Below are 27,462 nucleotides of genomic sequence, written 5' to 3'. Positions count from 1 at the left end.
GTCCCTTCGTCTTTATATGCCAGACGTACAATGTAAGAGCAACGCATGCAACCAAAGAAACAAATAACTTGGCTTCCGGGTTTATGAGATCACCAAACAACCCCGTATGCAAATTATTTTAGCTCCACCCACTTCTACATATGCTTGGCTATTCTCACCACTTCTGCTTTGGCCATACATGGGTCATTTAGACCTTTTATCCAGTATAGCTGATAAACATCCTCCAAACACAATAAGGCACCCATACTATGTTATACTGAGAAAGGAGAGCCCCATCCGGCCCCCGTCTAGCCGCCCGTTTCTCCTGCTGTGAAGACTCAGACCTTAATCAGTCGTTGGTCTCGTCTTAGATTCAGGAGCCGTATGTCTATCCCATGCATGTTTAAATCCCCTCGCTGTATTACCCTCTACCACTTCTGCTGGGAGGCTGCTCCATTTATCTCTCCTTTCAATAAAGTAAAACGTTCTTACATTACGTGTTCTGTTTTAACCCGCAGAGAATATCTGACCTCGAGGATGAAAACACTCATTTGAAAGATGAAAAAGAGGAACTCAACAGCAAAATGATCCTGCGTTCAGAAGGTGAGTAAAGATGTACGATCTTATCACGGCCGCACAGGAGGAGTGCGCTGGAAGCTTGTGAACGGGCTTTCCTGGTCCCTGTGCGTGCGCGGGCGGCCATCGAGTGTCCCCGAGCTGCACTGAAATGGGATTAGTGGGACTGTCCCTTTAATCCAGGATAGCCGGACATTTTGCCGTTGAGGCGTTTCTGTTTCCGCCGCCGAATCCGTGGCGAGCGAGTGCTGGGGGTCTCTGTCGGACTTTACACTTGTAGAGCCGTATGAGAGGTAAGATGAGGCTGTATAACCCGTCTGTCTGTCTGTCCGCAGGCGACGTTTCTCAGAGCGCCGTTAAGGAGAACGTGCAGATGCAGAAAGAGCTGGAGGAGGAGAGGGCCCGGCACCAGAACCTGGTGAAGGAGTACACAAGGCTGGAACAGAGATATGACAACCTTCGAGAGGAGGTGGCGATCATCAAGGTAACGGAACAAAGCCGCTCACGTTGTGTTTGTCAGTTTGGAGACAACGATCATTTTTTTTAAAAAACAGTTTTTGCCCCCAAAATATAATGTTTTCAGGCAGCTGCATATCAGCCGACTCCTTATCATACTGCCTGTGGGGAACAATAGAATGGCTCAGTCTTAGTCACCCAGTTGGACACTCAAACTTACTAAAGTCTATGGGGGATCAGACTCCATTAGCATCGCCATAAAGCATCAGCTCAGTGTGGTGTTTGAGCCGGGAAAGTCACCCAAAATATCACATGACTGACGGCAACGGCGGCTGTCTTACAGTATACAGCGCTGGGGGTTATATTACTGTATACAGCGCTGGGGGTTATATTACTGTATACAGCGCTGGGGGTTATATTACTGTATACAGCGCTGGGGGGTTATATTACTGTATACAGCGCTGGGGGTTATATTACTTTATACAGCGCTGGAGGGGTTATATTACTGTATACAGCGCTGGGGGTTATATTACTGTATACAGCGCTGGTGGGTTATTACTGTATACAGCGCTGGGGGTTATATTACTGTATACAGTGCTGGGGGGTTATATTACTGTATACAGCGCTTGGGGGTTATATTACTGTATACAGCGCTGGGGGTTATATTACTGTATACAGCACTGGGGGTTATATTACTGTATACAGCGCTGGGGGTTATATTACTGTATACAGCGCTGGGGGTTATATTACTGTATACAGCACTGGGGGTTATATTACTGTATACAGTGCTGGGGGTTACATTACTGTATGCAGCGCTGGGGGGTTATATTACTGTATACAGCACTGGGGGTTATATTACTGTATACAGCGCTGGGGGTTATATTACTGTATACAGCGCTGGGGGGTTATATTACTGTATACAGCACTGGGGGTTATATTACTGTATACAGTGCTGGGGGTTACATTACTGTATGCAGCGCTGGGGGGTTATATTACTGTATACAGCGCTGGGGGTTATATTACTGTATACAGTGCTGGGGGTTATATTACTGTATACAGCGCTGGGGGGTTATTACTGTATACAGCGCTGGGGGTTATATTACTGTATACAGCGCTGGGGAGTTATATTACTGTATACAGCGCTGGGGGGTTATTACTGTATACAGCGCTGGGGGTTATATTACTGTATACAGCGCTGGGGGTTATATTACTGTATACAGCGCTGGGGGGTTATATTACTGTATACAGTGCTGGGGGTTATATTACTGTATACAGCGCTGGGGGGTTATATTACTGTATACAGCGCTGGAGGTTATATTACTGTATACAGCGCTGGGGGTTATTACTGTATACAGCGCTGGGGGGTTATATTACTGTATACAGTGCTGGGGGGTTATATTACTGTATACAGCGCTGGGGGGGTTATATTACTGTATACAGCGCTGGGGGGTTATATTACTGTATACAGCGCTGGGGGGGTTATATTACTGTATACAGCGCTGGGGGGTTATATTACTGTATACAGCGCCGGGGTGTATGGTCAAGGTCCTGGTCCTCCCCATTAAGCATGCTGGTATCCCAGTATTACCCCTGTGCTGTTTCTAAGCGGATTGTGTCGTTTTGTGTTGTAGGTCACCCCAGTGTGTATCTGAGCGCACGCCTCCTGAGGTCATTCTCATTATGTGTTTCACGGGGGCTGGGAGTTGTCATTGATGTTGCACACGCGTGTAATTAGTTATGAGTTTTTCACACAAAGCTGTAACTACTCACATCTCCCACGTCTGCACCTCTCTCTGCTCGGGGGGGGGGGATAACGTGTCACCCGGTGGATGATGGGCAATGCGGTGGTTCTGTTGCGAGTGACCCATACACGGTGCTATAATTTTGCATTCCTGTTGAATTAAGTTTTTGCATGTTTAGTGAATAACCCCCTTTATTTATGGGACTTTGACAGCAAACCCCAGGACACCGGAGGAATCCATCCAACCAAAGCAGCCTGGAGTCCGATTCCAACCACCCGTCTATCTCCACGTCCGAGATCGGGGACACGGAGGACGTAATAATGGAGGTGGAGGTAAGAATCCGAGCAGATAAAACTCTTCGTATCCCTCCCCGTTAGCTTAGTCACGGAACGGACAGTGGGCATTTTTGGATCTATTTTGTGGGTCTGTTCATAGGCTGATTAATTCCTTTTACATATAGATTAATTTATTATTATTAATTATTCTTTGTCAAAATTCCATTTATATATATTATATTCATCTATTTACTAATGATAAATAACATCCAGACTTTTTCCTGGGGGCCATTAAAAAACAAACAAAAAAAGATATTACAAGCATAAGCTGATGTTTGTCACGCGGGATTATTTATGAGACGAGAGAGAACGGTCGTAACCCCGGTAGGGATGATAATTCTTCTTAGAATGGAAAGTTTAATGTTAACAGTCACAGCGCTGGTACCGGTGGTTCACTGATGGTCTGTCTGCCCCCTCTGTCTGCCCCCTCTGTCTGCCCCCTCTGTCTGCCCCCTCTGTCTGCCCCCTCTCTCTGCCCCCTCTTTCTGCCCCCTCTGTCTGCCCCCCTCTGTCTGCCCCCCTCTGTCTGCCCCCCTCTGTCTGCCCCCTCTGTCTGCCCCCCTCTGTCTGCCCCCTCTGTCTGCCCCCCTCTCTCTGCCCCCTCTGTCTGCCCCCTCTGTCTGCCCCCTCTGTCTACCCCCTCTGTCTGCCCACTCTGTCTGCCCACTCTATCTGCCCACTCTGTCTGCCCCCTCTGTATTAAGGAGGTGGGATTGGAGAAAGCCGCCATGGACATGACGCTGTTCCTGAAACTACAGAAAAGGGTGAGGGAGCTGGAGCTGGAGAGGAAGAAGCTGCAGAATCATCTGGAAAAAAAGGAGCAACAAGAAAGTAAAAGATCACAGGTGACTTCCCTCCCGCGGGAGATTCTATCGCGTGTAACGGAATAAATGAGATCACAGGACTGTGCTTCATGGCAGTAAAGACAAAAGTATCTTCTCGCCTCCTGCGGTTTCTTGGGGTAACCCAGGTGCCTTCCAGCGAAGCTCATGGGGTGGGGTGGGTATCTACTAAACTGGGAGTTTGCCCGCGAACTGAACATTTACCCCCCCCACTTCAGTAAACATTATGATTCTACTGCAGGAGATGGCCCTGTATAATGTATAGTTAAATCAACGGGGTGACTTTCAAAGGCCATTATACAGGGCCAACTCAGCCCTGCCTGCAGGATAACCCTTCATAGGGGGAGAGGCAGTTTTAAAGCTCTTGCTGTTGTACCGGACGATCCGTTTATCTAATCCGTGCTTTTTGGATCACTTTTTCCTTCACTAATTCTTTATCATAGCCCTAAGCACATCCAAAGTCTTCTCCAATCCCGACCCGATCGCCTACATCGTGGGGGAAGTTCTAAAAGTGGTGCAGGTACCATGGTAACCGGCGCGAGGCTCCTGAAGAGTTCCGATGTTATGTCTTTGGGGTGACTTTGTGTTTTCCTTGTTTACAGGCGATCGAAACGAGAAACGACACGAGTGCGGATCGCGATACCGACATCGCATACAATAATCTGAAGGTAATCAAAGTTCCATAAACATTTGCCGTCGATACGTTGGTCCCAAAGAAGACGTTTGTGATTCCTACCGGCGGACCAACGTTCAACGAGCAAAGTTTAAAGTCAAATAAGTTTTGGGTCGCTTTTTTCAGATGTAAAGCTCTACTTTCTGTTTTATTCTCGCAAGTCAAATAAGGCCATCGTTAGCGCTTCGTTCCTATCTTTTTTTTCGAAGCCGCTATTAAATTTGTCTCCTTTCGTTGGTCACCAGTACTTTCCAAAGAACGGTTATTCGGGGAGGAATAATCGTCGGGCTCGCTGAATCTTTCTGGTTCTTCCTTACGAAGGTCAGAGAGATTCATAGCAGCTGATCAGGTTTCGGGAAAAAGGATGGTTGGCTGCTGTAGGCTAGAGGAACCTTAATGAGCGGAACTAATAAGGTCTTCTGGGACTTTGGTTTGAAAAATTCAGGCAGTTCTGTGAATAATCTTTTATCATGCGCAGGGAGGAGAGGGAACCGAGGGCAATGTATCTCCTCATTGTAAATGTGTGCAGGTTTCTGTAGAACCTGTCGGCCCTGAGATGGGTCCCGCGAGCATTGAAGATTCGTATGTTAAGAGCGTTATGGCGTCTACAGGCGTTTGCATGGAGGGGGCTGTAGGTTACATGCACATCTCTTATAAATGAGTTAATGACATCACAGATGTGCAGCGATGTATCCCAGGTCAGTTTCCCCGGTTGGCTTTTGTTTCTGTCTTCGGTGATCATCCATTCGGTGGACATTGCAGGTGGTGGGGAACTTGGTACTCGGCTCAACCTCGGAGAGCTCAGCGTATCGCAGTAGGAGGGTTCAGGGTATTACAGTGGGGGATCTCAGGGTTTAACCGCTGGGGAGCTCTGGGCATCCCAGTTGGGGAGCTCTGGGCATCCCAGTTGGGGGGCTCTGGGCTTCGCAGTTGGGGGGCTCTGGGCTTCGCAGTTGGGGGGCTCTGGGCTTCGCAGTTGGGGGGCTCTGGTCATCCCAGTTAGGGGAGCTCTGGTCATCCCAGTTAGGGGAGCTCTGGTCATCCCAGTTAGGGGAGCTCTGGTCATCCCAGTTAGGGGAGCTCTGGTCATCCCAGTTAGGGGAGCTCTGGTCATTCCAGTAAGGGGAGCTCCGTGCATTGCTCACGGAACATACGTGTGTCACTCTTGCTGTTGGACGCATGTGAGCTCAGGCTCAGCTGCGCTAAGCCCCAGGTCCCTGGCGGTGACGCAGAAAGTTTGCTTTGTTAGAGACCCACTGAGGTCCTCACCAGCACCAACGAACACTCACTAACATCTTACATTCTCTTCCATCTTCACATTCAGCTAGTGTTATATATCTTTAAAAAGAAAACCAACCTCTTTCCTAACCGTAATACCGTTTAACAGAGGCAAGAACTGGAATCTGAAAATAAAAGACTTAAAAATGACCTGAATGAGCTGCGGAAGGCCATCGCAGATGGAACTGGCGAGGACAACCCGGACGAGGAGTCCAACCGCTACGCTTTACTGCTGAACCAACTGAAAACGGCCAACGAAGAGCTGGAGGTTCGCAAGGAGGAAGTGCTTATCCTCCGGACCCAGATCGTAAACTCGGCTCAGCAAAAAGACGCCGAAAAGAGTGTAGTAAGTACCTTAACTTATTCCCTTAAACATTAAATTCTGACCTGGAGCCCGCAGCTCTCAAACACCACTCTGGATATCGCTTTATGGCAGAGGTCCACGAGTCCTTGTTATCTTCTTCTCAGTTAATTCAGTGCTCCTCGTGGGCCCAAATAATTTATATTTTTTTTCTTGGTTTTTGGCAGGCTGGGATAAGGTTCTGGCTTACTATACGGATAAATAAATAAAATAAAGTTCAGAAAAAAAAACCTTTTCATTCAGAAAATGTAAATAATTTGCACTTGGCTCAGGCAGATCTTTCTTATGATCTTCTAACTTCGTGATGATTTAAATTTTGTTCTTCTTTAATTTAGGATTCAGAAGCGAGCTGGGCTAACAGCAACAGAGAAACCGAACGGGACGACGCAATCGAAGCGTACCACGGTGTCTGTGAAACAAACAGGTAAACCCCATTTCAAATGCGTGGTACCCCATTACTGCAAGCGCCAATATGACCACAAGTTTATATATTTTATATTATTTTTATTGATTTATATAGCTCCATTTGGTGAGGACAGTGGTTCTGAGTATTAAATGTTACACAGACGGGTAAACCTCTTATCCCTGGCTCTGTGTTTTAGACCTCGAGGTGCCAGGTCAGACTGGAGTCCAGTAGGAGCTTCAGGGCTGGATGCAGGACTTTCCTCCTTGGGCTTTAGGCTACGGGCAGCCATAAGTAGAGGTCTAAGCGGCTGCCATCGTACTGAAGGATTATAACAGATACAGGGTCCGATATTGTGAATGGGTCACCTGTTTTAAGCCAGATCTTTAACAAAGCAAGTAGAAATATTAGGCGCTAACATATAATGCAGAGTACAATTTAAATATGGGGTGAAACAAAAAAAACAAAAACACATACATTTACAACAGGAACTGAGGACATGGCCCATGAGCTTACACTCTAACCTTGTGGCACTTGCTAACAAGAATGATGGACTGATTGATTGATTTTATTGTATAGTAGGTGGACTGAGAGGCGAGTGTTAAGTACCGTCTGTTCTGGAACACTTCTCACATGATCGATGTGATTATACGTCGTTCTAATACTGCAAATTAAATCACTAAATAGAAGGCTTTTTCAGTTTCTTGTGTGTCGCTTCATGCTCTTTTTATTTGTTAAACCCTGCACATTGAGACGCATAGAGAGGGGGTATCTGTTTCTAAACGTTGTCTTGGTTCTGACTCTCTGTCTTTCCTGCCAACCCTCTTCTCTTTTTTTTCCGTCTCCTATCCTTTCTTTCTAGAAAGACTGAGGACTGGGGGTATCTGAATGAAGATGGGGAGCTCGGCCTGGCATACCAAGGCTTAAAACAAGTTGCCAGGTCAACTTCTTCTTCTTTTCTCTCTTACATTTTCCCTCCGCTCCGCTTCGGGTTCTCGGCGCCACAACAATGACTGATGAACCTGGTTAATTTCTGAATGTTGTTTTCTTAGTTACAATTAAGAGTACTTGTGATTGTCTAACGTACTGGATGTACAAAACCTTTCACTTAAATTGGAAGATAAATGTATAGGTTAAATGCCTAGAATGGTACCCCTAACTTCAGCAAGTATAAACCCACGTGTCTCCTTTTTCCAGGCTCTTGGAAGCCCAGCTGCAGACGCAGATCAGAGAGCACGACGAGGAGGTGGAGGCCATGACGTCTCACATTGAAGCTCTGCAGGAAGAGCTGGAGAAGCAGCAGCAGGTCCTCCTCCAAGCCATGCAGCTCTCCCCCGAAGCCCAGATAGAGCTGGGACTTCAGCACGAAATCACCCGCCTCACCAACGAGAACCTGGTGAGAAAACGGAGTCCAAAGTTAGAAACCATAGACGTTAGAGATACCTTTACTGGCCAACAACGTAAGACGAAGAGCCGCATCAGTGGTCAAGACCTTAGATGTTCCTTCTTTGCATGAAGAATGCAGAAAGACTGCAGTGTAACAAAAATACAAGAAAGCAAGCCCTTCTGGATAGTCTAGATCCATCGAGCATTTCAGTCTTATGTTTCTTGACGTTATAGTTTTTGATAGATAAAGTCCTTTGTCTTCTTTAAAAATGTCCTACTTTTGATGGTGGGCATTCATGCTCCTTGTGCTCACCAGCCAACAGAGGACAAAATCATGAGTGAAAATGGTCAATGTTGGTGGGTCTAAGAAAGCAGCTTTTTCGCTAAAGTAAAAGGTTGTGGTATTTGGTCAAGAGTGGATGGAGTGACTTTTATTGGGCCAACTTATAAAAGGATACAAAGTTACTAAAGCTTTTGGAACCTTAGAGGTCTAGTAGATAACTGTTCTAAAAATACGTAGGATTTCCTAATTGTCTTATTTAAAGGAAATATGTGTAGTGAGGAATGTATGTATTTTAACAAAATGTATATACATTTTGTTTTTATTAGGACCTTAAAGAATTACTAGAGAAATCTGAAAAGAACGAGAAGAAGTTGAAGAAACAACTTAAACTTTATCTAAAGAAAGTCCAGGATTTTGAAGGTATGAGGAGCCACCCAGCGCAGGGAGAAGCTTTTATAAAGTGTTTGCCGTAAGACGGCCCGCTTTTATAAAGTGTTTGCCGTGAGACGGCCCACTTTAAGCATTTGTAGGTGGGGCAGGAATAGAACTGGGTAAGGGATGCATATAAGTGGGTGGGGTTCACACAAGGCCACGCCCACTCTGTTATATCACAGTCTTGGAAGAGAGAGAGCGAGCTGGTTATTGGCGAATTCTTCTCTAAAATGACATCACACCTGCTGTCCCACGTTTAACCTATTAATTGCTTTCCTAGCAGTGTCTCCGGAGATTGTCCAGACTGAGCGGAAACAGCATGAGCTCTCCAGGCAGGTGACGGTGCAGAGAATCGAGAAGGATTTCCAGGGAATGCTGGAATTTTATAAGGAGGACGAGCCACTTCTCATCAGGAACCTCATTCTAGGTTAGAAAAATGCCAATTACTAAGCTTGTGTGATAACCATGTGAGTTTGAACTTGTTTTCTATGGTGTTTAGTGCTATGGTCTTGGATGTGATGGCAGGTAAGAACCACGCAGAGGAGACACATACCTTACAGTTGAGGCGTTTTGTAATATTGTTCATAAAAATATCAAAAAGTCACAGTAGAGACCCCGAGCGACCTCACTGGAAGACCCTCTTCCTAATCCTAAAACAGCACCTGAGTCAGACTCAGTAGTTCATCAGCTAGTTCCCAAAAGAACCCAGCAACTGAGCCTGGAAAGTTCTAAACGGAACCTAGAACCTGGCAGAATTCGGCAGCTGGTTAGTCCCAATGCCTTAAAGCTAAATCGTGACTTCTGTATGCTCTGCGGCTGATTTTTAGAATATTTTTGGTTCAGTAGACACTCACAAGGGTTGGTAATATGGTGTCTTCAAACAGATGTATAAAATTCAACTCTAATTATCCTAAGCCCGGAGTGAATGCAGCAACAGTTGGGGGTCAGAACCATTTCAACTCTTATATGTATTTTTTTGAGCCTTTATAAAAACAAATCTTTTATCCATATCTGAATTTGTATTTATTTTATTTTTATTAATAAAAATAAAAAAATAATTTGATTTATATTATTTTTTTTGTTTTTTGTTTGCTGTGCATAACATTTCACAGGTGGGAATGATTATTTTGTACTAAAAATAATAAAAATATAAAAAATTGCTGTAATTGACTGCCAATTAATCAGTGATTGCCCTTTATGTCCGTTTTTAGATCTGAAACCTCAGCTGATATCCGGCACGGTCCCATGTCTGCCGGCATACATCCTCTTTATGTGCATCCGACATGCAGACTACATCAACGATGACCAAAAAGTGCACTCCCTGCTCACCTCCACCATCAACGGCATCAAGAAGGTGTTAAAGGTAACGTATTTAGGGAATCCCCCAACGTGCTTTTCCAAAGCTTAACTATCTTTAAATTTTTAATATATCTACGGCACACATTTTTACACAAGTTCACTTTCATAAACATAATTTACTTTATTGTAAAAACCCGGTATTCATTTATTTTTTAAAACGGGATAAGTAACATATATATTAATATATTTATATTATATATATATAATATATATATATATTAAATCAGACACCCGCTATGATACCTACTGTTTGACTACCCAGTAACCGACTTAATTAGCCAATTTCTAGAGATGGACGGCATGAGCTGAGCCACAGGCCAAATAGGACTCATCCACTACTACCTGTCCGCGTTAAATCGTGTGTTCTCTCGTTGGCAGAAACATCATGATGATTTCCAGATGACATCTTTCTGGCTGTCAAACTCCAGCCGCCTCCTTCACTGTCTGAAACAATACAGCGGCGATGAAGTAAGTCTCTTTTTAGACATACTGTATACGCAAAATCATTTTTTAATCAAAATGCCCAAAAATTATGATGCTATTAATCATCATAGGAGCACATCTTCAAAGCACGTAAAAAATATATTATGATATAATATTGATTGGTTATCGGGTATTATTTGCTGGTTTATGGATTAAACACATACTGTTAATGCAAGTAATACAGAGTGCATTGAATTAACATCCCATATTCATTGAGATGATACCGCCTTATAAGCTCCATGTGTTGGTAATATCCAATATTTCCACCATTGGCACCAAACCAGCTAACTTTCTCCAATCCACTCAACAAACACATGGCGTAACGCATTCATTATCATTACAATAATCACTAAATCTCACCGTACTTGTCTGTTGCAATGTTACTAATTACCAACAATTTAAAAAGAAAACGACAATTACTCAAATGTAGCTGCTGTTATGCAACTTCTGCAGATTATTCTTGAGATAAAAATGTCAAATCCAACAATGAATATACCACAGATTACAGGATTTAAACCGTATGCATTATTGCCATTTTTTGGTTAGAAGATGCAGTTCTTAAAAAAAAAATAATAAAAAAAAAATAAATAATAAATAAATAAATATATATATATATATATATATATAATAAAATTAAAAAAATATATATTTTCCCCGGAAAAGGGGTAAAATTATTCCAGAGGTTGAAGAAGACAAAATTCACCTCTGTTTTAAACTCCATTAAGTTAAGTGGAAATAATTTTCTAGGCAGCTGCCATAAAGATTTCACTTAGCCCAGAGAAAATAGTAAATACCAAGAATACAAAAAATTTGAGAGTAGAGTGAAAATAATAAAAATGATCAATGATTATCATAGAGAGCACGCATATAATTATTGTCTCTTTTATAAACAAATCTCATCACTGCAATCCAATCTCATACATTAAAGCTCTCCAATAAGGATCATGGCTGTTACTTAGCACATTTCTACAAATGTTTCCATTATTCACCACCCAGGGGCGCTCTTTCGCCTAAATAATAATTTTAGTGGTTAACAATAATGAAATTGTGGCAAAAATGACATCAAAGGCCATAACATTTTATTACCCATCTATCAAAGATGGTGTCAACCATCAAAGGTTTTTTTGGGTGGAATTGTCCAAGGTGATAACAGAACCCTAATGGTCCTGCTCTCAATTAATGTGGAAAAGGAAAGATTATAACTTGCCTTAAGATATAAAACCTACCTAATTATCAATTAATTTTAGATGTTTAGCTGCTAGCAAGTCTCTGAAATTAGCATTCCCGACCTTCGCTGATATAAAGTTTGTGCTCCTCGTCCCAACCCCCCCCCCCCCCGACTGGAGTAGATGGGCCATAGATTGACTTAGGACGTGCTTGATGAAGCATCTAGTTTTACCACGAATGTCTTTCTTCTTGGTTTAAGATGGAATATAACCACTTTGGGCGACTGGATGGGCCAAATGGTTCTTATCTGCCCTCGGTTTCTATGTCATTATAAGTAAACCTAGATGGTGTGACATTCCTACGAGAGGTGAAGGGTGTCCCTCATCGGCCTTACCCGTTTGTCCTTTCTCCAGGGCTTCATGAACAGTAATTCTTCCAAACAGAATGAGCACTGTCTGCGGAACTTTGACCTAACCGAGTACCGGCAGGTCCTCAGTGATCTGTCCATTCAAATCTACCAGCAGCTCATTAAGATCTCTGAGGGACTTCTCCAGCCTATGATAGGTAAGAGCTTAAGCCTTACGTGGGTTGACTGGCCTCCTGTCTTTATGACCATAATGTAGGGTTTACCAGAATCTGGTAAAATAAATCACCAAACACCCTTATTCCATAATACTTGTAATCACGTTAGTCTTGTTCCTTTTCAGTGTCTGCTATGCTTGAAAGCGAAAGCATCCAAGGTCTTTCTGGGGTGAAGCCTACAGGATATCGAAAGAGGTCTTCCAGCATGGTGGACGGAGACAACTGTTATAACCTAGAAGCTGTCATCCGGCAGCTTAATGGTTTCCACGGTGTTATGTGTGACCACGGGCTGGATCCAGAGATCATCCAGCAAGTCTTCAAACAGCTTTTTTACATGATCAACGCGGTGGCATTAAATAACCTGCTGCTGAGGAAGGACGTCTGCTCGTGGAGCACTGGGATGCAGCTTCGGTAATAATTCTACCCCCGTGTGTATACAGGAGGGGCAGAAATCGTAACTTCTACTCTATATGTATTGTTAATAACTATAGTAATGCTAGCTATACTCACGTGTACTGAGACGAGGCCTCTGCGTGTAAATGTTATTTCTCTTTATTAAGGTATAACATCAGTCAGCTGGAGGAGTGGCTGCGGGGGAAGAACCTTCACCCCAGCGGAGCCGCGCAGACCATGGAGCCTCTGATACAGGCTGCTCAGTTACTGCAGCTAAAGAAGAAAACCCAGGAAGACGCAGAAGCCATATGCTCCCTGTGCACAGTGCTCACTACAGGGCAGGTTAGTGCACAGTGCTCACTACAGGGCAGGTTAGTGCACGGTACTCACTACAGGGCAGGTTAGTGCACAATACTCACTACAGGGCAGGTTAGTGCACAGTGCTCACTACAGGGCAGGTTAGTGCACAGTGCTCACTACAGGGCAGGTTAGTGCACGGTACTCACTACAGGGCAGGTTAGTGCACAATACTCACTACAGGGCAGGTTAGTGCACAGTGCTCACTACAGTGCAGGTTAGTGCACAATACTCACTACAGGGCAGGTTAGTGCACAATACTCACTACAAGGCAGGTTAGTGCACAGTGCTCACTACAGTGCAGGTTAGTGCACAGTACTCACTACAGGGCAGGTTAGTGCACAGTGCTCACTACAGTGCAGGTTAGTGCACGGTACTCACTAAACGGCAGGTTAGTGCACATAACCGAATCACCGATTCCTTTAGACAGTAGCCTCCAGTGAGTGCTAGGTCTGGCTTGTCTGATATAGTTGTTACTGGCAGGTCTATTCTGCCCCCTCTGCCTGACAGGGATACACATACTGGGGGGATCTGGCCAAGTAATTGGGGACATTAAGGGCAAAGGTGTAACTATATGAATGGGACCGTGTCCAAACTATGTTGGATTGCCCTATTCCCTTTGCTCTCTAGAAGGAGCTTCCATGTGCATCACTTTTTGCCAAGTACCCAGGTGCTGCTTCGTGATCCCAGAGCTTGGCACCTTTGGGTCCGTTCACTAAAAGGCTGAGCGGTCATTCAAGTTCACCGTTGATCCGGACTCGAATTAAGTCTCGTGCCATAAGTGCAACTCATTAACCATGCTGGACTGATAATCACCCCTAAAACTCCTAAAAACCCCTAAAACCCGATAATCTCCTCCTAAAACTCCTATTGATGCCTTCTTCGAAATGTTCTTTTCCATAGATTGTGAAAATCCTAAACCTGTACACCCCAGTGAACGAATTTGAAGAGCGCGTGACGGTCTCCTTTATCAGAAGTATTCAGGTAAGAATCGTATCACTGATCTGACTAAACCGGCCGCACCAGAAGTTCTAATAATCGTTTGATTTTAATAAATAGTATAATAATATATCCTCGCTTCTTATAACGGCTTCTATTTTTCTCCAGGCCCAGTTACAGGACAGAAGCGACCCTCCCCAGTTACTGCTGGACTCGAAGTACATGTTCCCAGTTCTATTCCCATTCAACCCATCGGCAATAACGCTGAACACCGTTCATATCCCGGCATCTCTCCAACTGGACTTTCTTAACAGAGTTTAAAAACGGACAATATATTTTATCAAGAAACGTCTAAAAAAAATAAAAGAATAAATAATAATATACATTTTCAGAAATAAATATATATCTAAGACCAAAACCATATTGTTTGAAGCTGTTGACTTATAATCTCATCTCATTATTGCACTGAAAACCATTTTATTTTTCTTCTACTGTTATAAATACTTGAAACGGAAGCATTTTTTAAAAAAAAAACTATGTGTTGTCAGTGGTAGAATTGGCCAATGTTAACCCCGAGCACAATAGTCTGCAGGGTGCACGATATTAAGTGATGTTATTGAGGTTCTATGAAAAAAAATATGGTTGATGATGTTAAAATTGGAATCCTGTGTCTGTGTTAAAAACCTAGTGTTTTATTATCTCTTTACACAATAAATGGCCGCATTTTATATACATACTTTTTCAGAAAATTGTTTCTGATGTCGTATGGCAGCTGTGTCCCCCGCTCTGCCTCATTCATACGTGGACAGTTAAGGGTTATTAAACCTCAAGTTGTTCTGAGTAACCACCCAATAACCATTGTACGTCGCTTCGGAATATGATCATAAATCAATAAATAATAATGAAAATGATAATAGCTGTCACTTTGGGTCCAAAAAAAATAATTAAGCTCCCTAGAATGTTAATAGATCTGTTTAGTTTCTTCTTTTCCAAATGCTATCATTGCCCGCTTTGGTGTCACCTGACAATTAAGTATTCCTGTGAAAAATTATCAATGAAATGAAATGGAATATTTTAGTTTGGACATCTAACTACTATTGCAGTGGTGTTCAATGTGCAGCCCGTGGGCCAAATGCGGCCGGCCGGACTTCGAGGTGCAGCCCGCGTGGGCCGGCCGCCTAACTATTTTAATAATTCAATAATACAAAAAGGGGGCGGCTTAGGGTTATAAGCAGGCCATCGGGCACACCGGGCATTTTCCCGGTGGGCCGGGCGGCCCAGGGCCGGATTGACGTAGGGGCTGATGGAGCTGCAGCTCCAGGCACCTACTTTAAAATAGGCTCAGTCAGGACCGGAGTGACTGGGCCTATGCGGCCGCATTCACGCAGGGCATAAGGGACACCTGTCCCTTAAGCCCGCAGCAACTGCGACCGTGTCCGCCTCTCTATTAGGCCGGGAAGCCCCCACCAGGGCCGGCCTTAGGGGTGCGCGGCCGCACAGGGCTTAAATTAAAACATCAGGGGTTTTTTTTGTTTACTTTATTTAACGTCCTTCATGTTAAATAAAGTTTGTTTAACTTTATTTAACATGGAGGATGTTAAATAAAGTTAAACCCCCCCCCCCCGATGTTTTAATTTAAGCCCTGTGCGGGCGCGCACCCCTAAGGCCGGCCCTGGTGGGGGCTGCCCGGCCTCCTAGAGTGGCGGACACGGTCGCAGTTGCTGCTTACTCCGGCAACAAGGTAAGTAGGGTAAGGGAGGGGGTGCAGTGAGAGGGGGAGAGGGGTTAGATAGAAAGGGGTAGATAGAGGGGATAAATAGTGAGAGGGGTTACATATTGAGAAATGGGGAAGGGGGTACATAGTGATAAGGGGGAACATAGAAGGGGCAGATAAGAAGGGGATAGGGAGAGGGGGTAGTGTGAATGCGTACAAGAATGAATGAATAAATGTGTGGATGAATTGTGTGAATGCGTATGAGAATTAATGAATTCATGTGTGGATAAATTGCTTGAATGATTTGTGAGACTGCATTAATGAGTATGTGTAATTGATTTGTGTGAATGAGTGAGTAAGTGTTTGTGTCTATCATGAATGTTTAAGTGATTTGGGGAAATGCAAAGATGGTACATGAAGGGTGGGCTTTAAAAATAAATAAAAATGGGCTGCTCAGTCTTAAATGCCCGGGCCTATTTTTTGTCCCAGTCCGGGCCTGGTTATAAGCACACAATAGGGTAGTTGGGGCATCAAATATAAATCAATACAAAAAGGGGTGCGGTGGGTGGCTGTTTACAATACACATGGGTATGGGGGGCATTACATTAACCAGTACAAAAGGGGGTGGGGGGTGTCGATACACAAGGGAGGGGGGCTGGCTGGGGGCATTACATAAAAATAAATACACAAGGGTGTGGGGGGGTACATTAATACTAAAGGGGGGCCGGGCTGGGGCAACAATACACAAGGAGGCAAACACACAAACAACAAAGCAGTGTGGAAAGCATTTTTTATGCTTTGTGTAGCTTAACCCATGCTGATGCGGGTATCAGTGTCACAGAGCCGGTCCTGGTGTGGGTGTCGGTGTGGCAGAGCCTGTCCTGATGTGTGTTTAGGTGTCGGTGTGATAGAGCCGGTCCTGGTGTGTGCGTTTGGGTGTTGGTGTGGCAGAGCCTGTCCTGATGTGTGTTTAGGTGTCGGTGTGATAGAGCCGGTCCTGGTGTGTGCGTTTGGGTGTCGGTGTGGCAGAGCATGTCCTGGTGTGTGTGTCGGTGTGGCAGAGCATGTCCTGGTGTGTGTGTGTGTCGGTGTGGCAGAGCCTGTCCTGGTGTGTGGTGTGGCAGAGCCTGTACTGATGTGTGTTTAGGTGTCGGTGTGATAGAGCCGGTCCTGGTGTGTGTGCGTTTGGGTGTTGGTGTGGCAGAGCATGTCCTGCTGTGTATGTTTTGGTGTGGCAGAGCATGTCCTGCTGTGTATGTTTTGGTGTGGCAGAGCCTGTGCTGGTGTGTGTTTGGGTGTCAGTAGGGCAGAGCCTGTCCTGGTGTGTGTGTGTTTGGGCATCAGTGAGGCAGAGCCTGTCCTGGTGTGTGTGTGTGTGTGTTTGGGTGTCGGTGTGGCAGAGCCTGTCCTGGTGTGTGTGTTTGGGTGTCCGTGTGGCAGAGCCTGTACCTGTGTTTATTTGGTCATCTGTTTCTTGGCACTTTACTTACTGTAGGAATAAATAGAACTATTTCATTTTTACTTATCCAGAGATAAAACACGCTCCCGAAGGTGTAGTCGCTTCAGAGGACAAAGCGTTCTAGGCCCTGACATCAGTGAGAGGAAAAATAAAGGTTTTTTTATTTACTCTACTTCGATCTGCATATTTTATTAAAAAAGATAAGTGGCGGTAAATTGTGGCTTCGGGCGTCCCGTGTATGATGACTTTTTTAGTGTACCGATTTCTCCCAATCCCATCACATTAGATTCTACCTTGTATTATCGGCCAAGCACGGATGTCATCTTTATCCGGTACACATGGTTGCTTTTATACACCTGTGGCAATGGGTCCGCTTAAAGCACCTGACTTCAATAATTCAATACACCAAGGAAGCAATTAAAACCCTTGCCTGCCTTTCTCTATGAGGCTGTGGCAAAGTGTTCTTCACCCAGCTAGGGCTGTCAGCTTCAAGGTACGATCCCAAAGCGCCCCCCCCCCACGGTAAAATATTAAAAAAAATGCTTTTGCACATATATACGTATGTTTTTCAGAAAGTTTGGAACCCCATATTTTGTAGGGTATCTATGCTTGCATCCTAAGAATGCGGGTGCTGCTTCGTACTATGTTTACTAAATACTTGCGTGCACACATACACTAAATAACTAATAACCTCCCATGCCCCTGAGCTCCGAGAATAGAAGATTATTAGGGTAGATGCTATTCAAATCCCAAAAAAGGGACAGGTTTCTGAAAACCCCCCCAAAAAAATCACAGGATTGGACGAGCTCTGTGTACGAAACACTAAAGATGTAATAACACACACTATCAGGATCCAGCAACAACACAAAATAACGCCGGAAAAGTGTCATGTGACAACATTGTGTCGCCTATGCAAAAAGGAAACAAATTAACAGCTGATGCCATAAAAGCATTAATAAAAATTTACTTTATTTTTAAAACATAATTGCAAAGTGATTGTGTGATCGCCAGCTAGCGACACTTTAGGTCCCCGATTCTTGATGGCTCTTACCAAGGTCAGGTGACTAAACGTAGACTGTCTGATGGCGTGAATAGAGGGAAACATTAAGCAGATGAGGTCCTAGAGGTAGAGGCTTAACACACTGAACTAAAAATGCTCTTGGGTCCTGTGAGGGGTAAATGGGATAAATAGGCTAAGCTAGTGTGACTTTTGGATAAGGAGCTGGCCATCTACACGGGGGTCACGCTGCACATTAAACGCCATCACCCAAGAGCATTTTTATTTAAACTGTATACCTACAAATTTAAAACCCAAATAAAAAAAGATTCATAAAAAAAAAACAAAAAAAAAAAAACGCAGATTCTTCATTAAGTCTTCAACGCCACGATCCAGCGGACGGGTCCGACGCGCTCCCCTTGCGGCAGATTTCCGGCTCTGCGAAAAAGAAACAGACAGCTACGATTATTCTAACGATTACGGGCAGTTTCTGTAATCATCATCAAGACAATCGTCGATTTACATCAATCCGAGAAAATTAAAGGGGTCTATTCAGTAAAGGGGTATTTCAGCTTCTATCCGTTATAAAAGGTCCATCTCTGGTGAGCTTCTAACAGCAGGGACTGCTTGGCTGGCCCCATATAATGTATAAGTAAATCAGTGAGATGGCTTCAGTCTCTTTACCCATTGAATTATGCATTATGCAGGGTGCGGCATTGGTTAAAACTCTGTTTTTAATGCAGCAACCCCAAAAATGCATTAAATAAAAATAAAAGGCTGGCTGCTCTAGCGAAGTTATATCTCCACGGCCATCGAGTAGATGTTGGGGGCTCCCTGCCCACATGCGGTGACGGCCCAGCTTGGGATAATACTGAATCGCATTAGATTGCAAGCCTTTGGGACTACTTGGGTCTCTATCAAACGGTTTAGTTAATGTCCGGTCTCAGACTACAATGCAGCACGGTTTCTACCATATGGTTCCGTAGAACTCAGATTGCGCAGTGGGCTAGTCATCCCGGACCAGACGTCACTAAACCAGACACAAGCGGGCCAGAACCCCAGAGGCTTCATGTGTTAACCCTTTAAAAGATTCCATAGCCGAGAACGATGGCAAATGATGTATTGATTTGCATCGCGCCATCATATTCTAGGTAAATAGGGGATAAACGCTCATTAGAATGGCCAGAGACAAAAAAAAAAAAGCGTTCTGAACGATGTCACCTGTGTTCAAGCAGGGAAACCAGCTGTGATATAGAAGTGACAAAAGCACCAACTAGGATGCTTAACTATTGTTTGACCAGAACAGAACCCTTCGGATCCCAATAATCTACCCCATTCACTCTGGGATTAGGGGCAAACACCCCTAGACGTGACAAAGATGTTAAACCGTAAGCCACGGAGCCGCTCAATGCCTACATACCTCGCTCGGTCCACGCTCTCGTTCTCTCTGCACGTGGCGGAAGGGGTAGGGCCTGCCTTACTGCTTTTATCCCGGCTGCTTCCTGTCTCAGGGTACAGAGAGAAAGGAAGTCCTGGCGGAATTCCCTCCCCCGGTCCAATCCACTGCCCGGGGCTGGGTAGGGGGCGGAGCTGCAAGCCCTGTGGGCTGGACCAAGTGGTGAGGGGGCGGCAGTTGGGGGGCGGATTTGGGTGAGAGGTGACTCTACGGGCCTGGTATTTATTAGTGTGAAGTAGAGGAGGCGGACAGCGGTCACCTTATCCCCCCGTGTGTGAGAGAGCTTCCCCCGCAACCCGACCATGGCCCTGCTCAGAGGTAACTGCCCTGCTAATACTGGGGTGCAAATATAATAGAGGGGGTTATTTCTGTGTCACACATTTCATTTGCACTTGGGGACTGTCGCCCCTTTTGCACTTGAAGGCTAGTGGGGGGGGGCTGTTGCCTCCTTTGCACTTGAAGGCTAGTGGGGGGGGGGCTGTTGCCTCCTTTGCACTTGAAGGCTAGTGGGGGGGGCTGTTGCCTCCTTTGCACTTGAAGGCTAGTGGGGGTGACATAAATTTTGAGGACGGCCCTCGTGGACAGAGCTGTTCATCTTGGAAACTCCATTCAGGCTGAATCCTAGAAATAATTGTCAGTCCCTGACTTATTAATCAAATAACCAACTCCAGCCAATCAAATTCCACCGCTGAACTCATCTAATTATTCTACACCTCTTCACCACTAAAGACCTGATGTAAGAAAGTTCTACCTTACTGAGAGGGTGGTAGTTAAGTGGAACAGCCTCCCAGCAGAAGTGGTAGAGGGTAATACAGCAAGGGAATGTAAACATGCATGGGATAGACATATGGTTCCTGAATGCAGGGCTTCTGCTGGGTGGCTGTTCCACTTATGTACACCGCAGTATACATTCTCCGTGGGTTAGAAAGTTTAACAAGCAGGTCTCAGTGTCTCCAGATTTCCATATTGTGTTTTTCACCCTCAGGGGTTTATTCACTAAATGAAATTCCCCGGCAGGGTAACGCTGTTCTTGCCAACCTATAGATTATGGCAGCCAGCCTGGTGAGTTTCTCCAGTAGAAGCAGCCGGTTCTGCATCAATACGAGATTTCTTGCCTCTGCTCATAGATTAAACTATACATTATACAGGGCCAGCTCCAGCCTTCTTGCAGGAGATGCTCATCGTGGCTGCCCCTTCCTAATGCTTAATAAAGTTAAGGCGTTGACGTGTTTAATCTCGCCTGGTGACTCCCAGTTTAGTGAATAAACCCCACTGGCACTTTTTGAGAGATCATGTAAGAAAGCTTTACCATACTGAGGTTTGGTGGATAAGTGGAACAGCCTCCCGGCAGAAGTGGTAGAGGGTAATACAGTGTGGGAATTTAAACATGCATGGAATAGGACAGGGCTCCTGAATCGGAGGCGAGACCAACGACTGATTAACCCCTGAAGGACCAGAGCTTCTTCACACACTACAGGACCAGAGCAATTTTAATGATTTTCTATGAGTGTGTGTATATATTATTTATTCATTTTTGGGACGAATTGGGCTTTTTTTATTTATCTGCACTTTTACAGGTGATAAATGGTCACAGCTAGTAAAAATACCCAAAAATATATTTGTTAAATTGTCCTGATTTTAAGTCTGCCAGATATTTCTATATAATTAATTTTGTTTCCTAATTTTTTTAATATTTATTTATTTATTTTTTTAATTTTTTTTTTTTTTTTTTTTTTTTATTATTAAACCCTTAACTAACCCCCAACACACCCGATATACTTTAAGATTACCCCTTAGGGTCAGGTAACAAAAAAAATATATTTTTTTATTGGTTTTTATTATTATTTGCTTTATATAGCGGCGTCAGATTCCACAGCGCTGTACAATGGGTAGGCGGGACATAACAAGTAGCGTATAACAAGAGGTAAAAGTAGAACGTCGAACGGATTCCGGATTAAAGAAAGGAGTTGGAGTCCAGGAGCTTAGTTGGGAATCAAGCTTTCAAGAAGCTTAGAGATGAGAGGTAGTAGAGTGGTGGGACGGTGATTGGGCAGATCAGTCCGGACCGGGGAGGGCTTCAAAGAAGGTAAGACGGATCCAGTAGAGAAGGAGGTGTTGAGGGTATAAGCTAGTGTACGGAACAAGGTAGAAGAGAGAGACCGAGAAAGGTGAGAAGACATCGGATCAAGGGGGCATGTGATTGGACAAGAGGAACGAAGAAGAGCATGAACCTAGTCTTCTGTGAATGGAGAGAAAGGGTTAAATGTAGGAAAGGAGGATGAGGAGTCGTGGGGGACATCTATCTGAGTTAGTTTTATTATTGAAGTATGTGGCAAAGGTCGGCAAACTGATGATTTATGAGGTATGGCGTCGGTGGTGAAGGGGTTAAGGTCTGAGTCTTGCGTGCTGCACCGCACCGGTCGCAATGTATGACCCCCGGCCGTGCCGCGCAGTCGCTGTGGAGCGATTGGTTAACCTTTGGAGCCGGAATGCTGATTAGTGCGCACGTTTGGCTAATGTGGCTCCTGATTAACGTCTGACTGCCCTCGGGACTCCTATTTGTATCATTCCATGTATTGCACCGTCGCCCTTATATACAGAACAGCGAGAGTACCGGCAGCCATGCTTTCTTTAAACCCACTTGCTGTTCAGCGCGATCCGAATGTTACGTTTTCTATCGATCTCCGGTAGATTTTTGTTAAAGCTCTGCGATTACACCCTCACAACACCCCCGATGACCCTTTATCACTCCCATCACTCCTGTCTTCCAATGGCCCTTTATCACTCCCATCACTGTCCCATGCATGTTTAATACCCTCACTGTATTAGCCACTACCACTTCTACCGATGAGCTGTTCCGCTTATCTACCACCCTCTCTAAAGTACAACCAGCCGGGGGCCATAAGAGAGCCTCTGTGCAACCCATCCGTCCGCGTTTTCCTACGATATGACTGTTTTTCTTACTGTCTGATGATGCCTTGACAGTTGCATGTATTTTAAACATACAATTTTTTTACTTTATTTTGTAAAATGTATTTTTTAGGAATTTTTATTGTTTCTGCTAAAAGAACCCCGTTTGGAACCTACGGGGGTCTGCTGAAGGACCACAGCGCCACAGACTTGGGTGAAATCGCTGCCAAAGCCGCGCTGGCTGCCGGTAACGTGGCTCCTGATTTAGTGGACAGTGTCATATTTGGAAATGTTGCGCAGGTACGGTATTTATATACTAAGTATGTACGCTGTGTTGCACGCACACGTATGATTAGACCCTGCTGGGGTGTGTCTCTGCATGCGCTGGCGGATTTTATCTCCTCGTTCAGCCCTAATGTGTGTTCAACCTCTTCGCTGTTGCAGACCTCGTCGGATGCCATTTATCTGGCCAGACACGTCGGGCTTCGTGTCGGAGTCCCCGTTCCCGTCCCGGCTCTCACTGTTAACCGGCTCTGCGGATCCGGCTTCCAGTCCATCGTGAATGGCTGTCAGGTACGGGGTGTTTAGGTATAACTGAAAGAGATTTATTTCGCCTGCCCACGCTGCACAATGCTGCAAAACAAAATGCTACCCAAACGTTACAATAACTGCTTAATTTGTCACCAGTCATTATTATAAAAAACAAATAATTATAGCGCCGTCATATTCCGTAGCGCTGTACAATGGGTGGACAGGACTAAAAAGTAGTATAAACTAGGGATGCACCGAAAATTCAGGATTCACTTGGCCGAAAACGAACCGAATATGCCCCCCCCACCTTAAAATATTTTACACACCAAAATTGGACAAGAAAAATTATTATATATATATATATCTAATTAACCATTATCACACACCTATCATGCCCAGGTTCTAGAATGTACTTGTTCCCTGGGCATGATAGGAGTGTGATTGCTGTTAATTATTAATAATATATTAATAAATATATATATATATATATATATATATATATATATTTATGTGTGTGTGTATATGTTATTTCTGTCCAGTTTTGGTGTCTCTTACTTATAATAAAAGTATGGTTAACACACCAAAATTGGACCAAATAAATCCAAAACATTATATATTCTTGTGGTTTTTATAAGCTGAGCTGACCCTTTTCCGGTGTTTCGCAGGAGATCGGCCTCCGTGAATCAGAGGTGGTTATGTGCGGCGGGGCCGAGAACATGAGCCAGTCTCCGTACGCCGTGCGAAATATCCGCTTCGGAACCAAACTCGGAATGGACCTCAAGGTGCGATCTGTGATGTTGTTGGTGTGTTATGACTGTCGGACTGCTTTAATAGAGATTCTTGGGTCTCATCTGTGGCTATTTGTGCCGTAAGCCATGGGTTTGAATTGTCGCATACGGGCAGCTGTCGGCTTGGAAGCTGGGTTGTGACGAGTCCGTGATCTGCTCCCTAGTTATCAGAACCCAGGAACTCTGCTAAAAGCTCTGTAGGTTCATTTTGTTGGTGTTTGACCACCGCTCTCCTTAGCTCTTTCTTGTGCTTGTTTGCTCAGATTTTCAATAATTTCGGGTTATGTTTTTTTATTTAATTTATTTTGTCTTTTTATACATAACTTTGGGTTTTGTTTTAACCCCGATAGATGGAAGACACGCTATGGGCCGGACTCACAGACTCTCACATTAAAACGCCAATGGCCATCACAGCCGAAAACCTGGGCGAAAAATATAATATCCGCAGAGAAGATTGCGACAAGTACGCCTTCCAGTCTCAGCAGAGATGGAAAGCCGGTGAGCGAACCCGGAACTTTTATTCAGACGTGTTTTGTTTTTTTTTATTTATTTTTTTTTTTATTTTGTTTTTATTTCTTTAGTATGCAATTTCATAGGAAAACTTATTTTGTGGACATTTAATTTTCATGTATTTTTCATCTATAAACCCCTCTCTACCCCTGTCCAGCTCAGGACGCAGGATACTTTGGGACAGAAATTGCCCCTATTGAACTGAAGTCAAAGAAAGGAACCATCAAGATGGACAAAGATGAGCACCCCAGGCCACAGACCACCTTGGAGCAGATGGCTAAACTCCCACCAGTGTTCAAGAAGGAAGGTTTGGTCACTGCAGGAAATGCTTCGGTGAGAAAGCTGAAGATTAAACTTGTGATACGTTAAAAGCTGCAATTTAAATTCTCCTCCTTTGTGGATGCTGTTAATTTTATTACACCCTTGAGTATTATCTTTATATCTTATATTTATATATTCTTGTGCTCAATCCATACTATTCTGCATTTTGCGTTTTCTCTACTTGCAGGGAATATGCGATGGAGCCGGCGTGGTGATCATAGCCAGTGAAGATGCCACGACCAAGCACAAGCTCACCCCGCTGGCCAGGATTGTCGCCTACCACGTATCCGGCTGTGACCCCAAGATTATGGGATTTGGTAAGAGATGTGCATTCTAATTCTGTCCCGATTATCCCGACTGATAGCTGTCTGCCTCTCAATTTTATAGTATGACGAATGGCATAAAGTAAACTACTGTAATTACCGTCATTCGCCACCTACTTCAGGTGTTTTGTGTAGTGCATGAAAAAAAATATATATATATAATATAATATTCCCTACCCCCAACCCCGTAAAGAAGAATAAAAAGCTAAAAAAGATTTATTGGCCTGACCCTGCAGTTCACCTGTACAAACAGCAGGTGGCGCCACTCGCATGGTCAGTGCTCCAGCACGTCGCTCTTTCTGCAGTTATCGCCCGAATGATCTTCACCCCGACCTGTCAAATACTGGCTGTGAATGATAAGATTAGTTCACTAGCCTGAGATACGGATACAGTAGTGCTGTGTGTGTTTATTTACTTGAATCTAACAGGTTTTCATTTCTAGGCCCAGTTCCTGCCATTTCTGAAGCTTTGAAAAAAGCCGGGCTGTCTCTCAAAGACATGGATCTGGTAGAGGTACGACCTTGTTTTATTCCTCTGTTCGCGTGGATTCTGGTAATGGAACCGTCTGGTCTGCTCCTTCAGTCGGGATATTTGTAAAAGCATAGCTGGAAATAGACAATTTAAAGAGAACCGGACTCCCTGGTATGGCTGGTTACATGCTGGCTAAAAAGTACTGCCAATAATGGGGCATAGCTGCATCGTAATACACAGGAACTTGCTACATGTTGCTCTGTAAATAAAATTGACACCAGAATTTGCCCCAGATTTACTGTATTTGCTCAAATATAAAACACATATTCAGAGCAAATGACTATAAGACTTCCATATCCCTGGAATCTGGACCTGGATCCTCCTCTCCGGCAGCCGGTGAACATCTGTGCGATGCGGACAACCTCGGCCGGCGCTTCCGCTGGGGCTTCTGTGACGAAGCGACGGCCTGACACGACCTTCCGTCATGTAAGCCTCGGGCGGAAGCGCGGGGCGGCAGCAGCAGAGGTTTGATGTTTGTGTACGGTTCGTATTATCTATGTGTAAACAGACAGAAATGAGGGTCTGCATCTGGGCTGCTGCTAAGTAATCTCGTGGGTCCATCAGTATCGGTCCTAAATCGGCTCTGACGTTCTGTATAAAACTCGTCATTAAGAGCAAATGTTTCATTCTTTTTAACAGGTAAATGAGGCTTTTGCTCCCCAGTATCTGGCGGTAGAGAAAGCTTTAGATCTTGACCCAGCGAAGACGAATGTGAATGGAGGAGCCATTGCCCTGGGGCATCCTCTGGCTGCGTCTGGATCGAGAATAATATCTCACCTTACCCATGAGCTCCGGTAAGTATCGACAGCAATTGTTTTTTTTGTTTTTTGTTTTTTTATTTGCCGTTCCTTATGGTATGGAGCGGACATCATGTGAATGTCTCCACCTTGCAAATCCATTGGGGGGGGGGTGTTCTGTAGAGTCTTCCCTTTACCTGCACCCACCGTATGGTATACATATCAAGTAGATATCTTTGTAATTATGACCCAGGGTATCTCCTGCTTTTAATACCACGTTTTCCTTTTTCCCCCCCGCAGACGCCGTGGCGGTAAATACGCGGTGGGTTCAGCCTGCATAGGTGGAGGGCAAGGCATCGCGATCATCATTGAGAACGTAGCCTAACGCCCTAGGAAACAACTGAACAAGGAAAATGTGAAGCTGTAAAGATATAAATGACCTGAAAAGTAACATTGGAACGAATGCACTTAAAGCCTGTGAGGCATAAACACTCAATAAAGCACCCAATGAATGCAAAACAGAGGGTAAAAATATGCCAAATTTGCCTCCGTGGGTGTAATTAATGGAAAACTGTTGAATATCCAATATATAAAAAGTGCCTCTTGCTAATCTTCTGACTCTACCTACTGTGCCTATTTGTTCTGTAAATGACTAAATAAACCGGAACTACGTACACCCTTAAGCAGTTTAGAAATTAAAAATCACCTGTAAACCATAAAAATACAAGTATATTTTATTTTTTGTATTTTTAAAAATGACAAACAATATTGCACTTATCCCCCCCCCCCATTTGATTAGCTGTAGTCGCTCCTATAGGCACCTACGGTTCTGTAGAGATGTTGGGACCTTCAGAAATGCTGCAACTTTAACCATTTTATTGATTTATGGAGTATGTAATGACGCAAAGATGCACTCTTTGGCTTCTTGGGTTAAACCCCAATGTTGTTTTTTGCAGATTTATGATTTTCCATAGTAAAGCACCTGATGATATTCTTATTACCTACAAGGGAGAAGAGCGTTACGGGTAATGTTTATCATTGTGTGATTAAAAATAAAATATGGCTTGAAATGAATAGATCTTGCTCTGATGCTTGCAGTTCTTCCATCTACCTATGGAATAAATGTTTTTTTGCCACGTTTAGGACAAAAATATCTATA

The 27,462-nt window shown here is 44.2% G+C and overlaps 2 protein-coding genes and 1 non-coding gene across 4 annotated transcripts in view; 2 read left to right on the top strand and 1 right to left on the bottom strand.

The window, feature by feature from the left end:
- LOC149284203 (unconventional myosin-Vb-like) overlaps positions 1-14,347 on the top strand; it is a 65,568-nt gene extending 51,221 nt beyond the window's left edge. The window contains exons 22-39 of one of the 2 annotated variants that reach the window (XM_089497047.1): positions 498-582; positions 891-1,039; positions 2,966-3,085; positions 3,793-3,933; positions 4,533-4,598; positions 5,991-6,227; positions 6,578-6,666; positions 7,508-7,585; positions 7,843-8,041; positions 8,641-8,734; positions 9,030-9,173; positions 9,958-10,109; positions 10,484-10,573; positions 12,169-12,319; positions 12,463-12,748; positions 12,898-13,072; positions 13,991-14,071; positions 14,195-14,347. In XM_089497047.1, coding sequence (XP_089353173.1) covers positions 498-582; positions 891-1,039; positions 2,966-3,085; positions 3,793-3,933; positions 4,533-4,598; positions 5,991-6,227; positions 6,578-6,666; positions 7,508-7,585; positions 7,843-8,041; positions 8,641-8,734; positions 9,030-9,173; positions 9,958-10,109; positions 10,484-10,573; positions 12,169-12,319; positions 12,463-12,748; positions 12,898-13,072; positions 13,991-14,071; positions 14,195-14,347 — 2,490 coding nt within the window. The remainder of the gene's footprint in view (positions 1-497; positions 583-890; positions 1,040-2,965; positions 3,086-3,792; positions 3,934-4,532; positions 4,599-5,990; positions 6,228-6,577; positions 6,667-7,507; positions 7,586-7,842; positions 8,042-8,640; positions 8,735-9,029; positions 9,174-9,957; positions 10,110-10,483; positions 10,574-12,168; positions 12,320-12,462; positions 12,749-12,897; positions 13,073-13,990; positions 14,072-14,194) is intronic. The other variant, XM_089497048.1, reaches the window with a different exon arrangement.
- A 4,787-nt stretch (positions 14,348-19,134) lies between these two features.
- On the bottom strand, positions 19,135-19,219 carry LOC149284202 (small Cajal body-specific RNA 18). Its single transcript, XR_016277863.1, has one exon.
- A 735-nt stretch (positions 19,220-19,954) lies between these two features.
- Positions 19,955-26,688, top strand: LOC149284201 (3-ketoacyl-CoA thiolase, mitochondrial-like). Its single transcript, XM_089497031.1, has 10 exons — positions 19,955-19,970; positions 22,696-22,862; positions 23,007-23,135; positions 23,759-23,875; positions 24,232-24,379; positions 24,549-24,724; positions 24,900-25,029; positions 25,478-25,548; positions 26,206-26,360; positions 26,604-26,688. The coding sequence occupies exons 1-10, from the start codon at positions 19,955-19,957 to the stop codon at positions 26,686-26,688; spliced, it is 1,194 nt and encodes a 397-aa protein (XP_089353157.1).
- The last annotated feature ends 774 nt before the right edge of the window (positions 26,689-27,462 follow it).

Source organism: Sceloporus occidentalis, unplaced genomic scaffold, assembly GCF_023333645.1.
Source record: "Sceloporus occidentalis isolate IW3139 unplaced genomic scaffold, rSceOcc1.0.p SCAF_97, whole genome shotgun sequence".
In the NCBI taxonomy this organism is placed as follows: Eukaryota; Metazoa; Chordata; class Lepidosauria; order Squamata; family Phrynosomatidae; genus Sceloporus; species Sceloporus occidentalis.
The sequence above is the reverse complement of the archived record's forward strand: the minus strand, read 5'-3'. Positions and strand labels throughout refer to the sequence as shown.

Coding starts and splice junctions, on each gene's coding strand:
- LOC149284201 (XM_089497031.1), top strand. Junction 24,380..24,548: donor TCAGCAGAGATGGAAAGCCG/GTGAGCGAACCC, acceptor ACCCCTGTCCAG/CTCAGGACGCAGGATACTTT. Junction 26,361..26,603: donor CACCTTACCCATGAGCTCCG/GTAAGTATCGAC, acceptor TCCCCCCCGCAG/ACGCCGTGGCGGTAAATACG.